Source organism: Sebastes fasciatus, chromosome 16 (genome assembly GCF_043250625.1).
Source record: "Sebastes fasciatus isolate fSebFas1 chromosome 16, fSebFas1.pri, whole genome shotgun sequence".
Classification (NCBI taxonomy): Eukaryota; Metazoa; Chordata; class Actinopteri; order Perciformes; family Sebastidae; genus Sebastes; species Sebastes fasciatus.
The window spans coordinates 28,691,873-28,708,049 of record NC_133810.1 but is presented as its reverse complement, the minus strand read 5'-3'; the positions used below and the strand labels follow the sequence as shown (position 1 = coordinate 28,708,049).

General features: G+C 35.6%; 1 protein-coding gene across 1 annotated transcript; it reads left to right on the top strand.

The window, feature by feature from the left end:
- The first annotated feature begins 4,060 nt into the window (after positions 1-4,060).
- Positions 4,061-15,379, top strand: LOC141753255 (histone acetyltransferase KAT5-like). Its single transcript, XM_074611738.1, has 16 exons — positions 4,061-4,246; positions 4,326-4,392; positions 7,243-7,311; positions 7,429-7,565; positions 8,212-8,280; positions 8,367-8,549; positions 9,160-9,327; positions 9,419-9,493; positions 11,006-11,068; positions 11,312-11,560; positions 11,652-11,741; positions 11,828-11,968; positions 12,084-12,177; positions 12,295-12,454; positions 12,562-12,643; positions 13,742-15,379. Exons 1-16 carry the CDS (start codon positions 4,220-4,222, stop codon positions 13,874-13,876), a joined length of 1,809 nt encoding a protein of 602 aa, XP_074467839.1. The 5' UTR covers positions 4,061-4,219; the 3' UTR covers positions 13,877-15,379.
- The last annotated feature ends 798 nt before the right edge of the window (positions 15,380-16,177 follow it).

The window sequence follows — 16,177 nt, the reverse complement described above, 5'->3', positions numbered from 1 at the left end:
TCCAACTGGATTTTCAAATCCTCCTAAAATTGTCATGTTTCTACGGATTTGTTTCGCAGCGTCCCTTCTAGGTCAGAAGAGTGATCATCACTCACAGTCGAGATGCTAAAATCATGTAAGCAGTATTCTGGAAGTGACTGTGCGGGATACAGCATATGAGTGTATGTTCAAATCAAAATGCTTCACTCTCTTTTATTACACTTTTATTTCTCATGTCACTGTTTCACCTGTTTGTCATAATAAGCCACCTGACGTTAGTGCACTCTATCATGCATGGTAAATAATAATAATAATAATATGCAGGCTATCCCTACAGAAAGCTACGATTGTCTGATTGATAATTAGTCCTATAGAACGGAAGGCTGTTCAATTGTTTTTTTTATTTCATTTTTGTTTGATATGACTTTGTTTTCATTTACAGTTTAATTTATGGTTTCCCAACTCGAAAAAAAATGCAAGTTCTGTATACTGAACGCTGTTCCAAGGATTATAATAAAGATCATTTATAACCTTTGCCCTCGCTCAGTGAGATGATTCACTTAGACATTGACTGATGTTAGTTCACATGTTCACAAAGTTAACTAAGTTAATATATATCTGGTTATTGGTTGTTTGCTCAATCAGATATTTCAGCAAGAGCACTTTATGACAGTTTGTCCGTACACAAGGGTTTTGAGGGCACTGATGTGGTCTTGTGGAGTTACATTTTTTTAAACTTGTTGTTCACTCTTCATATAAATGTGCCATGAGACAATGGTTTTAGCTTTAAAGTCACATTAGAGGCATGTCAATAACCACCATTGGTTGCTGAAATACCCAATATTAGCTTGGTTGGTGTTTCACGTCATGTATTAATATGAAAACACATAAGAAAGCAGAGCCTCTTTGTAATGTAAGCTGTATTATTTTGGACAGAGGAGAAAGTGTTCTTTTAAAATGGATAGCTAGGTGTAAATATCACCCAGAACCACAAAGATCAGCAATTTTTCTTTACACATTTTACAGCCCAAAGGCGCCATTGTCCTGGTGATTCGAGAGCTGTAAACACAATGCAGCACGATGAGAGGGATTTAAGTGCTTCCGCAAAACGAGCATAATGGCTCCATTCAATGTGGTGAAGCAGTTTAGTCATAACCTATATTCATCATAACATGAGAAAGCTGAGAGCAGGTGACAAAAGAGAAGGCACTGAGACTTTAATAAAGATTTGAATTAATTTTTCTCCATCACTGGAGAGCAACATGTAAAAAGACGGGTAGCTTAGCTTGTGTCAGGTTAGGAAACTAGATTCCAGACTTTGACCTTGAGATGCCCTCGTCGTTGCATATAGAGGTGAGAAAAAAAAGGTAAAATGAAAAAAAAATCTAATAAATATTAAATCATTGTGTATTTATGTGCTGAACTTATAACAGGTCCCATGGTTGGTATTCAGATCCCGTACGGTCTAACTAATCTAAATCACCATTCAGCTGTGTATTACGCCCTAATTAATGTTGTCACTGAAAGTCATGTAGGAGGTCACAGTCTGTACAAAGCCTGTTTAGTTGTTTTCCTCTAGATGTGATGAGGTTGTAGACAAGAGGGACCCCTGCTGGCAAGAAATGTACCATACCATCTCTTCTTGAAAACATACAGGAATACATCAGTGTTTTCTGCATGTTCTATGTCATTACATGTCACGCAGTCTCTTTGCAGTATTATGTGTGAGAATGAATATGTGAAATGTCGTTTCATCTCGACATAATGTACCTGGTTTGATTTCAGTTTTTTTGGATGTGTGTACTCAATCTCCTGGTTGTTTTTTATGAGTACTGCATAGTCATCAAATGGGCTTAAACCCTAATAAGGCCTCAGCATCCCCGAGACAGATCGATGCACTCACTGTCCAATCAGGTGGTAGTAATCCTAATAAAGGTGTTGCACCCCTGTGCCACTTGGCTCCCCTTAAATTCAGCAAACTGAGAACAAGAGGGTAGTTGGGCATGCAGTTAGAAGTTGATGCATCATAATTCTGAAGTTATTTCAGTAGCTACTGTTTTGCAAGTGCTGATGTTGCAATGCCCCTGTATGCTCTGAGCTCCTCCGAGGGAGCACAACCAGCCTTTTGGAACAACTTCTAAAGAGCGTTGACAGCATATAGTTATTGAATAACTATCATTGAAATGAACCGTAACCTATATCTAAAATTTTACCTTTTAACCAGATTTAGCCCATTTTTTGCTCAAAGGATTGGATCATCAAGCCATTGGAATTTAAGAGTAAATTTAATTTTGTAAGTGTTTTGAACAATGGAGTACCGAGGTAACTCATGGATGTATTAAGAGAACCACAAAGTAAACCTGCTGGAACATGGACTGATTAAAAAAATACATATTCAGTAAAGTTCAGATAGTGCATCTGCCTCTTGTTTTTTTTCTTTTGTTTCGGTTTTATTTTGTATTTTGTATTTTGTATTTTGTATTTAGAATTTTGTATTTTTGCTCATAGGATGGGATCATCAAGCCATTGGAATTTAAGATTAAATTGATGTTTTGTAAGTGTTTTGAACAATGGAGTACCGAGGTAATCACAAAGTAAACCTGCTAGAACACGGACTGATAAAAAGAATCCTATCTGCCTCTTGTTTTTTTTTGTTTTTGTTGTTGTTGTTTTTTTATTATTATTTTTTATTTTTTATTATTGTTTATTTTTTATTTCTTATTTCTGATTTCTTATTTCTTATTTTTGTATATTCTATGTTTTCTGTAACAGACTCTCCTACACTTGTTAATGGGTTAAACTGTATTTGGGCGAAGAAGATGTTTTGGTCCTTTTCTGTTGCTGTAGGGCAGGTAGCTTCCGCTACGGGTCTGTTGTAGTATTACATCAGTATTGAATAAAGCTGGTGGTCGTTGCTGCTCACTGCTCATTCACTACGGCGTTTGTTATTTTTATATTATATCAGTTAGACGAACTCTAGGCACACGGCTACATTTCTATTTTCTATTCTTTATTCTTTATTTGTTATTCTTTATACTAATTTTGTATTCTTTATTTCTTATTTTCTATTCTTTATTCTTTATTCTTTATTTTTGTATTCTTTATTTCTTATTTCTTATTTCTTATTTTCTATTCTTTATTCTTTATTCTTTATTTTTGTATTCTTTATTTCTTATTTCTTATTTCTTATTTTCTATTCTTTATTCTTTATTTTTGTATTCTTTATTTCTTATTTCTTATTTCTTATTTTCTATTCTTTATTCTTTATTCTTTATTTTTGTATTCTTTATTTCTTATTTCTTATTTTCTATTCTTTATTTTTGTATTCTTTATTTCTTATTTCTTATTTCTTATTTTCTATTCTTTATTCTTTATTCTTTATTTTTGTATTCTTTATTTCTTATTTTCTATTTACTTTTTATTCTCATCTTCCTCTTGGTGAAGACTCCTGCTTCGTTTCTATTCTTTATTCTTTATTCTTTATTTTTTATTCTTTATACTAATTTTGTATTCTTTATTTCTTATTTCTTATTTTCTATTCTTTATTCTTTATTTTTGTATTCTTTATTTCTTATTTTCTATTTACTTTTTATTCTCATCTTCCTCTTGGTGAAGACTCCTGCTTCGTTTCTATTCTTTATTCTTTATTCTTTATTTTTTATTCTTTATACTAATTTTGTATTCTTTATTTCTTATTTTCTATTCTTTATTTTTGTATTCTTTATTTCTATTTACTTTTTATTCTCATCTTTGTCTTGGTGAAGACTCCTGCTTCGTTTCTATTCTTTATTCTTTATTCTTTATTTTTTATTCTTTATACTAATTTTGTATTCTTTATTTCTTATTTTCTATTCTTTATTTTTGTATTCTTTATTTCTTATTTCTTATTTTCTATTTACTTTTTATTCTCATCTTCCTCTTGGTGAAGACTCCTGCTTCGTTTCTATTCTTTATTCTTTATTCTTTATTTTTTATTCTTTATACTAATTTTGTATTCTTTATTTCTTATTTTCTATTCTTTATTTTTGTATTCTTTATTTCTATTTACTTTTTATTCTCATCTTCGTCTTGGTGAAGACTCCTGCTTCGTCTTTCCGGGTTGGTTTTCCCGACTTCCGCTCCTCAACCTTTCTCATCTTGTTGTTTCCATCATCTTTGTGTTGGACCGGCATTTTCCCACAACCCCCCGCGCTCCTCCTCCTCCTCCTCCTGCTCGCGCTGCTCGGCTCGCGCAGATGACATGAAGATGGCGGACGGCGCATCATCGGTGGGTCTAACAGAGATAACTGTTATTACAGAAACACTAACCGCTCTCAGGATGAACATTAACGTGTTGTTTTCCACAGGTCGAGATCGTGGAGGGCTGTCGGCTCCCGGTTCTCCGTAAGAACCAGGAACACGAGGACGAATGGCGTAAGTATCGTTACATATGTGCTAAGCTAAGCTAAGCTAAGCTAACTAGCTGTTAGCTCAGCTGTTGTTATCAGGACGCCTCGGCCTGCAGCCTGACAACACCACCTGGGAACACATGGAGCTGCACTATACGGAGGTTTTTAGGTTGAAAACACTGTTACAGTTAACAATAACTTAACTACACATCTCTCAGGGATGATTTTATTAATGTATTTCATCAGGAAAGACTAATTTAAGCCAAATCCAGCTGACATCAGGCTGTTGTTTACAAATCTGAAACACATTGTTCAGGTAACACAGATGGTTGCCTGGCTACACATTTGGGCTAAAGTGGTCCTGCTTGTTTTGACAGGTCAAATACTTTGTACAAGGCATATTAACAACATATACATTAAGAACATATACAGGCATATTAACAACATATATATTAAGAACATATACAGGCATATTAAGAACATATACATTGAGAACATATACATTAAGAACATTATCACAGGCATATTAAGAACATATATATTAAGAACATATACATTAAGAACATATACAGGTGTATTAAGAACATATATATTAAGAACATATACATTAAGAACATATACAGGTGTATTAAGAACATATATATAGTAAGAACATATACATTAAGAACATATACAGGCATATTAAGAACATATATATTAAGAACATATATATTAAGAACATATACATTAAGAACATATACAGGCATATTAAGAACATATATATATTAATAACATATACAGGCATATTAAGAACATATACATTAAGAACATATACATTAAGAACATATACAGGCATATTAGGAACATATATATTAAGAACATATACATTAAGAACATATACAGGTGTATTAAGAACATATATATTAAGAACATATACATTAAGAACATATACAGGTGTATTAAGAACATATATATAGTAAGAACATATACATTAAGAACATATACAGGCATATTAAGAACATATATTAAGAACATATACATTAAGAACATATACAGGTGTATTAAGAACATATGTATTAAGAACATATACATTAAGAACATATACAGGTGTATTAAGAACATATATATAGTAAGAACATATACAGGCACGCTAAGAACATACATTAAGAACATATACAGGCATATTAAGAACATGTATATTAAGAACATATACAGGTGTATTAAGAACATGTATATTAAGAACATATACAGGCATATTAAGAACATATATATTAAGAACATATACAGGCATGCTAAGAACATATACATTAAGAACATATACAGGCATATTAAGAACATATATATTAATAACATATACAGGCATATTAAGAACATATACATTAATAACATATACAGGCATATTAAGAACATATACAGGTGTATTAAGAACATATATATTAAGAACATATACATTAAGAACATATACAGTATAAGATATATGATTGAGGTACTTTTTGTGTGAGAAGGTGTCGTATGAATTTTCAACACCACACTCACTGGGCTCACATGGAGCTGTACTATAGGGGTGTTTTTAAGTTGAATGCTTGCTAAAACCACTGTTACAGACAACAATAACTTAACTAGCCAATTTTATAAATATATTTAATCAGGAAACACTAACTTAGGTGAAATCCATCTGACAACAGGCTGTTGTTTACAAGCTTTATCACTCTGACTCAGCATAAATACACATATTTTATGATATTTTTAAACCTCATCTCCAAGTGGGTTTAATGCAGTGTTTCCAAATGTTTTGGCTTAATATAAGTCAGTTTATAATAGAGGTATAACTATCCACTCTTCTTACACATTATAAAAGATAAAAACAAGAATAATTTCTACATCATGGGGTGTTTTTAAGTTGAATGCTTGCTAACACCATTGTTATAGCCAACAATAACTTAACTACACATCTCTCAGGGACAATTTTATAAATGTATTTTATCAGGAAAGACTAACTAATCTGACATCAGACTGTTGTTTACAAATCTGAGACACATTGTTCAGATAACACAGCTGGTTGCCTGACTACAAACTGGCTCACTTATAAAGGCTATGTTTGGTCTAAAATGGTCCTACTTGTTTTGACAGATCAAATACTTTGTACAAGGCATATTAAGAACATCATCTTAGTTTTCTTATTAAAGTCAATTTATAATAGAGGTATAACTATCCACTATTTCACATTATAAAAGCTAAAAACAAGAATCATTTCTACATCATTTTTATTGTAGTTGTATACTTTTTTTCCTGTATTTTTTAGTATCTTGTGAAACCTTAGATCTAACTCATGACAAGGGATGCAAATGTTTATTTGTGTCATCAATTATCTTTTCAATTCATTGTTGGAGCCTTAAAATTACTGTCCCAAAAGATACTTAATTGACAATAATGTAAAGCAGCAATTTGTCACACTTGACAAGCTAAAACCAACAAATTGGTATTTTTGCAATTTGAGTTTCTGTCCATTGACTGATTGAGTACTCTGCTAACAACCAGACACAAGAACAGCTTCTTTCTGCAGGCCGTCACTCTGATGAGCACTTAAATCAGTCATACGCTATCCATAACCCTCTAACAGCTTTGTTGTCCTGGTTCCTAGCTGTTATTTCTATTTCTGTGTAAGTGCATCCTTGTATGTGCACATGTACTTGGAAAACAAATCTGAATCTGATTCTGTTTCAGCACTACTTGCTGCCCTAGTTTAGTGAAAGCTACATGAATCCTTGAACCCCAAATGTCTGTTGACTGTTATTAAGCATGGTGGTAAATCTGAAATGTCCATCACAATGATTTTGTTGATTTGAGTACAGTTCATTGCAAGTTTTAATTTGACTTCTTCTGCTTCTTCTTACAGCATTGGCTGAAATTCTAAGTGTGAAGGAAGTGTCTTCGAGAAAGCTTTACTATGTTCACTATATCGACTGTGAGTATCATTTGTGTTACTTCTTGTTTTTCTTTGACATTTTAACTGTTATTGTCACAGGCTGAAATACGTTACACAGAAACATGACGGCAAATGTCTTCTTGTTTGTGTCAAAAGTCAACAAGCGCCTGGATGAGTGGGTTACGGGGGACAGGCTGGACATGAAGAAACTTCAATTCCCCAAGAAAGAAGCTAAAACGCCAACCAAGAACGGTCTTCCAGGCTCCCGTCCCAGTTCTCCAGAGAGAGACGTGGTAAGCGTATGCTACACATCCAGATGTTTATCTCAGGCCCCAAACATTGCAACAGTACACCCAGGTTTGGCTGCATTATTTTACCATAGTGAAGACACTAGATTATACAATATTAGCCTTTTCATCCTGGTGTGTTTGACAGCTGCAACAGTGACGGAGTCATTTTAAAAGATGGCTTCAAGGAAGGCCAGTGGATGCTATTTCTGTTAAATGAGTGAGATTAGTCATGTTTCGCCCTTTGTATTGCTTCAAGCTACTCACAGAATTTAAAAGTTAATGTCAATCTCAATTACTGTTATGAATATTGCTAAGTGGATATAATAATCTGTGTGGTGTAGATTTAGTATTTGTAATCAGTGGTCAATACGTGCAGCAAGAACAAAAAGAATAACTATGTTTTTATGTTGGTTTGCTGAGCAGAAAAACTGCTTAACTACAAGATATTAGCAAGAGTTTCCATGGTAACTTGACTAATGACCTACAGTACTTTGCATGCTGTGTGAAACAATGATTTGTTAAGATGTACCGACACTGTATATATTGTGTTTGCTAGCCGTATGGGCACAGGATTATATGTTAAATGTGATTTTTTTTAACGTGAATGTCAGTTAACCCCCTTCCTTCTCTTCCTTTCTGTTCAATTCAGAGAAAGAGTCAAGATCTCAACGCACAGTCTGCCACAGCTCCTTCCAGAGGCAAAACCCTCCCCACGCCGGTACAACTTGAAAATGTACACATTCTTGAAATGACCGAGACCTTGTTTAAACCTGGTGTTAACGTACATCTTGTGTGATCACACAGCTGTCGGGCCATGCTGAACTGCATGGGAATCCAGAAATAAACAACCACGACATAAAAAAGGAAGATGCCGATCCGGTCGTGCAGATCACATCTGGAAGTGGTTTAACACACAGTGTGTCCAAATGTTTGTCGGGTGTATGCACTGGACTTGTCAAGCCACATTTCAACTTCAAATCTTTCAAGGTAGCTGGTGTCTTCTGTTTATGTTGTAATCTCTCATGTTGTGCTGAAGATGGATTATTGATTATTGATTATTATTAATGAGCTTTCATTATCTGCAGGTGTAAAATAAAATATTTAAAAAAATAAAGCAGCTAACGCAACAAGGAAGAGGTGAAAGTTGTTGATGCAGGCAGTTAAGACTCCTGAAGACACATTTTTAGTTGTGAGTGTAAACCCAGTGGAGTTGCAGCTGATATGTGTCTGTTGCATCTTAATACCATGCTTTATGTTATGTTTTAATAGGGCGTTTACATTGGACTAGTTTAACCTGGAGATAAACAGAAATAGGTAAAAACCTGCTTAATGTGAAATGCTGTGGCTATTAAACCAGACACAGTCTTGGCTCATATCAGTAAACAGATTGTAGATAATATTAAGATGGCACTGCTTCATGAAACAAAACTGGAGTAGCTTTTAATCATTACATTGCTGTGCATTTTTGAAAAACTTGAACACATGCCTCTGGTCTGAGTGGAATCAAAACGTGTGTGGAAACAAAAATTCAGATGTGCTTTGGTCTGCTTGTACTCATTTTAAGCCAAATGTCTTTAACAACGTTTGTTTGCTGCAGAAGAGGAAAGTAGATCCCGTCCCCTTGGCGACTCAGGTATCCCCGGCCACCCCCGTGCCCTCCCTGCCAAGTTCAGCTGAAGCCTCTCAGGCGTCTGTTTTTCCTGCTGTGAGGGAGACCAACACCTTCAAGTCCCGCGAAGATCATGAACAGATCTCGCTCACAACGGTAAGAAAATCCGTCTTGGATTCTTAAATATTTGGCTTGAAGTATTTTTTCACTGGCTATTGTGTAACGTCTCATTTCTTTATAACGATAGAACGGCACCGCCCGACGACTCATCCCCTCGCAGCCCGGGAGGAAGAGGAAAGCTAATTGTGGGGGAACTGACGAGGTATATAACTTCAGTATATTTCATCTTTACAGTAGGCTTATTATTTCCTCCTGTCAAATATATACCTTATGTCACTGTCTCTGCATGTTTTTGGTTTTGAAAATACACAATTTAATCTTAATTTTGAGCACTTAAAAATAAAATGTATACCGTATACATAGAGTATTACATTCTACACCTTAGTCAAAGAACACATTTTATTTATGTTCATCATTTACATCAGTAATAACAGCCAAAATGACCACAAATACTGCCTTTATTAATATGAGCAGGATTAAAGCTTTGTTTAGAAAAAGAATCCCAAATTTAAGAAAAGAATTTAACATATTTCTCACATGAATGCTTTTCCCCTTTTCTTTTTTTCATCATGCTTATTTCTATGTAATCATCCTTAGAAAACACAAGTATGTTGACAACTAATATTTTAATTAGTTAATTTTGTCACAATTCCCTATTGTTTGGTTTCATGTTTCTGGATTAGTTGGAAATAAACACAATTGGCCTACAACATACCAGCAAGTATTAGGGACATTTTGTGTATTACAGCAAAAAGAATAATGAATTCATTGTCAATTAATTTTGTATTACAACATATTTATAATATTTGACAAAATAACCTGAGATGTATATTCTTTGTTTTTGAGAGATTGGTGGTGTCACCCAGCAGAGGATTACATACATTGATTACATACATTTAACAAGGCCGTTTTATAAAAAGATTTAAAGGTCCCATATTATGCTCATTTTCAGGTTCGTATTCAAATTTTATGTTTGTAGTAGAACATGTTTACCGACTTTATTTTCCTCATACTGTCTGCCTGAATATACCTGTATTCACCCTCTGTCTGAAACGCTCCGTTTAAGCACATTTCAACGGAATTGCGTTGCTAGGTAACAGCTTGGGTTCATGTTTACTTCCTGTGAGCTGATGTCATTCACGTACACTGCAACAGGAAATAAGCTGGGACACATTTAGAATGTTTAAGTTTAAAATTGTGTTATGGTCTATATATATTGTACATTTGTGACATCACAAATGTACAGAAATCCTGACGGCTTGTTTCAAATGCACAGTTTCTGAATACAGGCTGTGTATTACTTCATGGATTGAGCTTTTTGATACTTTCACAGTATCTATACTGTATATAGCACCTAGACTTGCTTTAAAATAAAAAAACACATGAAAATCAAACTTTTTACAATATGGGACCTTTAATGTCACTAAACGAAGCAAGTCAGACCTTGGTTTTTGTAGGGTTTCTATTCACTCTGGCTATTTGCTCGAGATGAGCAGCTCCGTTGTGTTGAGTTTAAATTGCAGTGGGTTTATCATACAAGTTAACAAAACAATCCGTCAAACCCTCATAAAATAATCGTCCATAATCGTGTTACACTGAAGTTCAGTATTGCTTTCAATCTGCCCCTCAACCAAACTGTTCAGTGTAGATGAGAACCATTTATTTCCCTCTTTAGTTTCTAAAAGCCGTTGTTTTTTGTGTCTCTTTCTGCTAGATGATAAAGGTTTTGCAGTACAACAACCCTCAAAGTGCCAGCGTCTTTCTACCACCACCAGAGGTCTGTTATACTTCCTGTTATTGCCCGTTGATTGTGTGTTGCTGTGCAAATGCATCTGTGTCTTAGTGGGTCCAATAAAACTAGCTTACAGCAGACCAAACTTTAGTCCTTTTGGTAATGTGTGCAGCCACTGTGATTATCCATGTTACTTATTTATAGAAATCTTAAAATACAAATGCTCGATATGATCAAGCAGCTTGTTGTTTGTCTAATGTGTCTAATGTTCACATTGTTTTCCATCAGGATTCCCAAGACAGTTCGGACGGCATCCCGTCCGCGCCCCGCATGACGGGCAGTCTGGTGTCCGACCGCAGCCATGACGACATTGTCACCCGGATGAAAAACATAGAGTGCATAGAGTTAGGACGCCACAGACTGAAGCCCTGGTACTTCTCGCCGTACCCGCAGGAACTCACCACATTGCCCATCCTCTACCTCTGTGAATTCTGTCTCAAGTACCTCAAAAGCCTGAAGTGTCTCCAGAGGCATTTGGTAAGAATCATCAGTATGTCGCCATCTTAAGCCCTTAATCTCTCGCTGTTTGATTGTTGCACATTGCGCTTACCTCCTTTTTCTTTGACAGACAAAATGTAATCTAAGACATCCTCCAGGCAACGAGATCTACCGCAAAGGCACCATCTCATTTTTTGAGATTGACGGCAGGAAAAACAAAGTAAGTAACGGGATATTTTCCTCTCTCCTCAACATTTTTTTTTTACATTTGTTTTTGATTGATATATGTCTGTTTTATATTTCCAGACGTATTCCCAGAACCTGTGTTTACTTGCTAAGTGTTTCCTGGACCACAAAACCTTGTATTACGACACAGACCCTTTCCTCTTCTATGTAATGACAGAGTATGACTCCAAAGGCTTCCACATAGTGGGCTACTTCTCTAAGGTACACAAGTTGTGCAAATCATTTTTAACTACTGTTAGAGTGTGTATGTACAGTCCACTCGTAACAGCTTGGAAACAGAGGTTCCCAAAACTGAACTTTTTTTTCCCGTGTGCAGGAAAAAGAGTCGACTGAAGATTATAACGTAGCCTGCATCCTGACCTTGCCTCCCTACCAGCGGAGAGGCTACGGCAAACTGCTCATTGAGTTCAGTAAGTGTCGTATAAAACATAGCGGCACAATGTTCACTAAATACATTCAAATACTTTGAGCATTTTCTATGTTCACCTGGCCTGTGCTGATCTGTTCACTGTGTGTTTATTTGTCAGGTTACGAGCTGTCCAAGGTAGAGGGGAAGACGGGGACGCCTGAGAAGCCTCTTTCTGATCTCGGTCTTTTGTCCTATCGCTCCTACTGGTCCCAGACCATCTTGGAAATTCTCATGGACCTTAAACCTGACAACGGAGAAAGGCCGCAGATCACCATCAAGTACGTGACTCTTTGCGGTGTTTTATCTCAACCCTTTAATTGTCTCCAAAGAATAATTGTTCACAACAGCAGTTTAATGATTGGCTCACTTTTCATTTGACCTCCAGTGAGATCAGTGAGATCACAAGTGTAAAGAAAGAAGACGTCATTTCAACGCTCCAGTACCTCAACCTCATCAACTATTACAAGGTGAGAGACCAACGCTGTGTTCCAGTTTTATTTCCTTCATCCTCAACCCTGCTCTTTCTCATTTCATCTGCAGCATGGTGGTCTATCAATTAACAACTTAAATTAATGGTGCATCAGTGGTGACCTCTGTCCGAAGTGGAGATTTTTCACCCCTATACTTTGGCACGGAAGGCTTTCTGAAATGCCTTGCAACCTTTGTAAAACACTAGAAGCAGTCGTAAAAACGGTGACCTTCCACACTTCTGTCATCAGCCTTCACACAACTTTCCATTCAACTGTAGTTTCAGATGTTTTGAAACTTTGTGAATGTTTTTAATGTCATTATAGGGAGAAGCATTGTTTGAATTCTTCTATCAAATAAAAGTGAAGATAATTTAATAAAAGGTTTAATGAATGATGATGAAATCAGCAATATTTGACGCCAAAGGTCACAGGTAGCTGATATAATACACTAGTGGTATCCACTCAGATCACATATTGATGTAGCCAGATGTTGTTATTTTTAGTTCCAATATCCGTATCGGAAACGCCTCTGTTACAGCCTAAAATGCTGGATTGGGTATCGGTGAATACACAAGTCTATGCACGGATCCAATATGTTATATCATTTATTAGCTCACGTTAGGGGTGTTAGAAAATACTGAGTATCGTGATATTATCTATATTTGTATATATTGTATCGATTCCCAAAAACATTGTTCCAATAATAAATATATACATACATTTGCATAAAGAAAGTCTATATTTGTCCATTCCAATGTTGATAAGAGTACTAAATACTTGACAAATCTCCCTTTTAAGGTACATTTTGAACAGATAATATGATTAATCGCGATTAATCATGGACAATCATGCAATTAATGGCAATTAAATATTTTAATTGATTGACAGCTCTAATATATAAATAGATTTTTTTGTTTTTAACGCACTGATAACTGATCGGTACTCGGCCGATAAGCAAGTTCAGGTATCGGAATCGGTATGGGAAAGAGAAAATGGTATCCGAAGAGCTCTACAAAATTGTATGCAGTATGCTCTAGAAAATATGATGTGAAATTTTGTCTAAAAATGTGACTCCGTCTCGTCTCTTGAATCTAGGGCCAGTACATCCTGACTCTTTCAGAGGACATTGTGGACGGGCACGAAAGAGCGATGCAGAAGAGACACTTGCGCATAGATCCAAAATGCCTTCACTTCACACCTAAGGACTGGAGCAAGAGGGGCAAGTGGTAGAGTCCCGGCCCCGGTTCACTGTACACCCTCCCCCCCCCAAACCGCCACACGGAAGACTTGAAGCAAACAGCGGATCAGATAAAGGTTTTTGTTTCTCACCGGGAACCTGGAAACCTTTTTGAACCCAGGACTCCTCTTCAGATAAGAAACAAATGAACACGAATTGTCACTTGAGATGCATCAGCTTTTATTGTGAATATTCATTATATATTGTGAATTTAAAAAGCTCTCAAACTTGGGGACAAAAGAGAGACTGGTTAACAGTGACACCGCCAAAATATACAACACACCTTCTACTGTGTAAAAGATCCTGTTTATGACCGACAGTGCGTTAAAAGTGAGATGTGGTGTCTGTTTAATAGTGTAAATTAAAGCCTCAAATGGCAAACATACAGACCACCGGATGGAAACAAGATGGTTGTTTTATAGATGATAATTTGAGTTCTACAGTGAATCGCCTCATCTGTTGACGAGTCAACATGTAAAAAACACATTTCTTTTCCTTAAATTCAACAAGGAAAGGTTCTTTTGTTTGTTTTGCTTTGGCCAACACAAACATACGTGTGACTTTGTCTACATCCTTTTATATCTGCCACACAAAGAGTTTCAAATGTCAAAATTATTAATGTACCCCACCCCACCCCACCCCACAGTGTGGCTCTATCCAATAACATCACTTAAGTTTGTCTTACAACTCATATTTAAGAAACCTTAGTTAATGACACAAGTACAAGACTTGTAGCACTCCTTGAACAATAGGACAACTAACGTCTGCAGCACTCCAAAATGTTGTCATCACGCTCTAGTTTGAATATAGATTTTTGTACAAAGTGCAAATCATCTCAAACGCTTCTTCCTGGGCACACAAGTTTAGTTTGTAAACGGGGAGACGGTACAAGGGAACTAATTTTCTGATCTGTTTTCGGAGTACAACATTTTTAATTCTGATCTCAACGCACAGATAGCAATTTTCAGTTTATTGTGATTGTCCTCCAGTGCCTGAATTTTATTGTCTTTCAACGAACAGAGAGGTTCTTGGAGTAATACGGCTCACTTGTAAAAACAAAACAAAATGTATATTCAAATAAACAGCTCGGATGCAGACAAAAGATTTAAACATCTACAGTTATAATGTCGCATAGGAACCAACGTGGTCAATTCAGGTTTGTTATCTTTCACTGTCGTAGCTCTGCTTTAATTTCCCATTCTTCTAAATAGTAGGAAATATTTATTCTCTTTGTTTATGATCATTCAGGTGAATCTTCCTCTTTTTTTCAGATAATCCCTCATCATCTGTACAGTGTGCAATGAGACAAATCAATTCCCCGAGTTAAACATATGTCCCCCCCCATAACTGTACATACTGGACCTGATTGTAAAAAAAAAAAAAAGCTTAGAAAACAGAAGCCATGTTGAACTGTTAGAGGAATGTAAATTTTGTGTACAGTTGTCTTTAGTGTCTTTTTTTACTTAATGTAAACTAAACTGGCTGCACAATATCGACAGGAAAAGACGTACAAGTGGTATCTTATTTTCATTTTGTGTTTTATGTTTACATGTCACAAAGGACGATGGATTTCCCCTGTTGAAATTATTTAGCATATCTTTAAGTGAACACACAGTTGAGAGTATGATTTGAACGTTTGATATAAAAAGCTTGTTGAATTGATAAAAAAAAAATCTTAAAACATGAAAGTGTCATAAATGTCTTTTTAAAAGGTGAGTCTTTCTCCTGTTCAGTGTGCAGTATTTTTATTGGCAGAGAGAACCGGGTTCAACTGTATGTACAGGTAAGGTCATGTTTAACGGATGTCACTAATATACTAATATATTATTAATAATATAATACACTAATAGATAATATATTAGAGATCCCTGACATTACTGTCTCACATCTGTAAAATGAAAACCCCTGCAGAGCTGCGTAGAAAATAACTTCAGTCTGTTCGTAGTGTGAGAGATTATCATCAAGATGAAATCAATGCAATGTGTCATATATACTGAACTGTCGTTAAAGCAGCAGTGGGTAGAAATGGAGCAAATATGATTAAAAAAGTTATTTTTTATAAACTATATCCTGACAGTAGTACATGAGACAGGTAATCTGATAAAAAATCATGTACCTTTGTGTCCTCTGGTTCTCCTAACGGCATCTGCAGGATTTCGCAGACCGGAGGAAAACAACTAATCGGAGCCGAGCTGGAGCCTTGCCGTCTCTGAGCAGCTGTCAATCACTTACAAACTCCGGTCAAACTAGGCAGCGATGATCAAATATTAATCAATATTCTTTTACTGTAATGC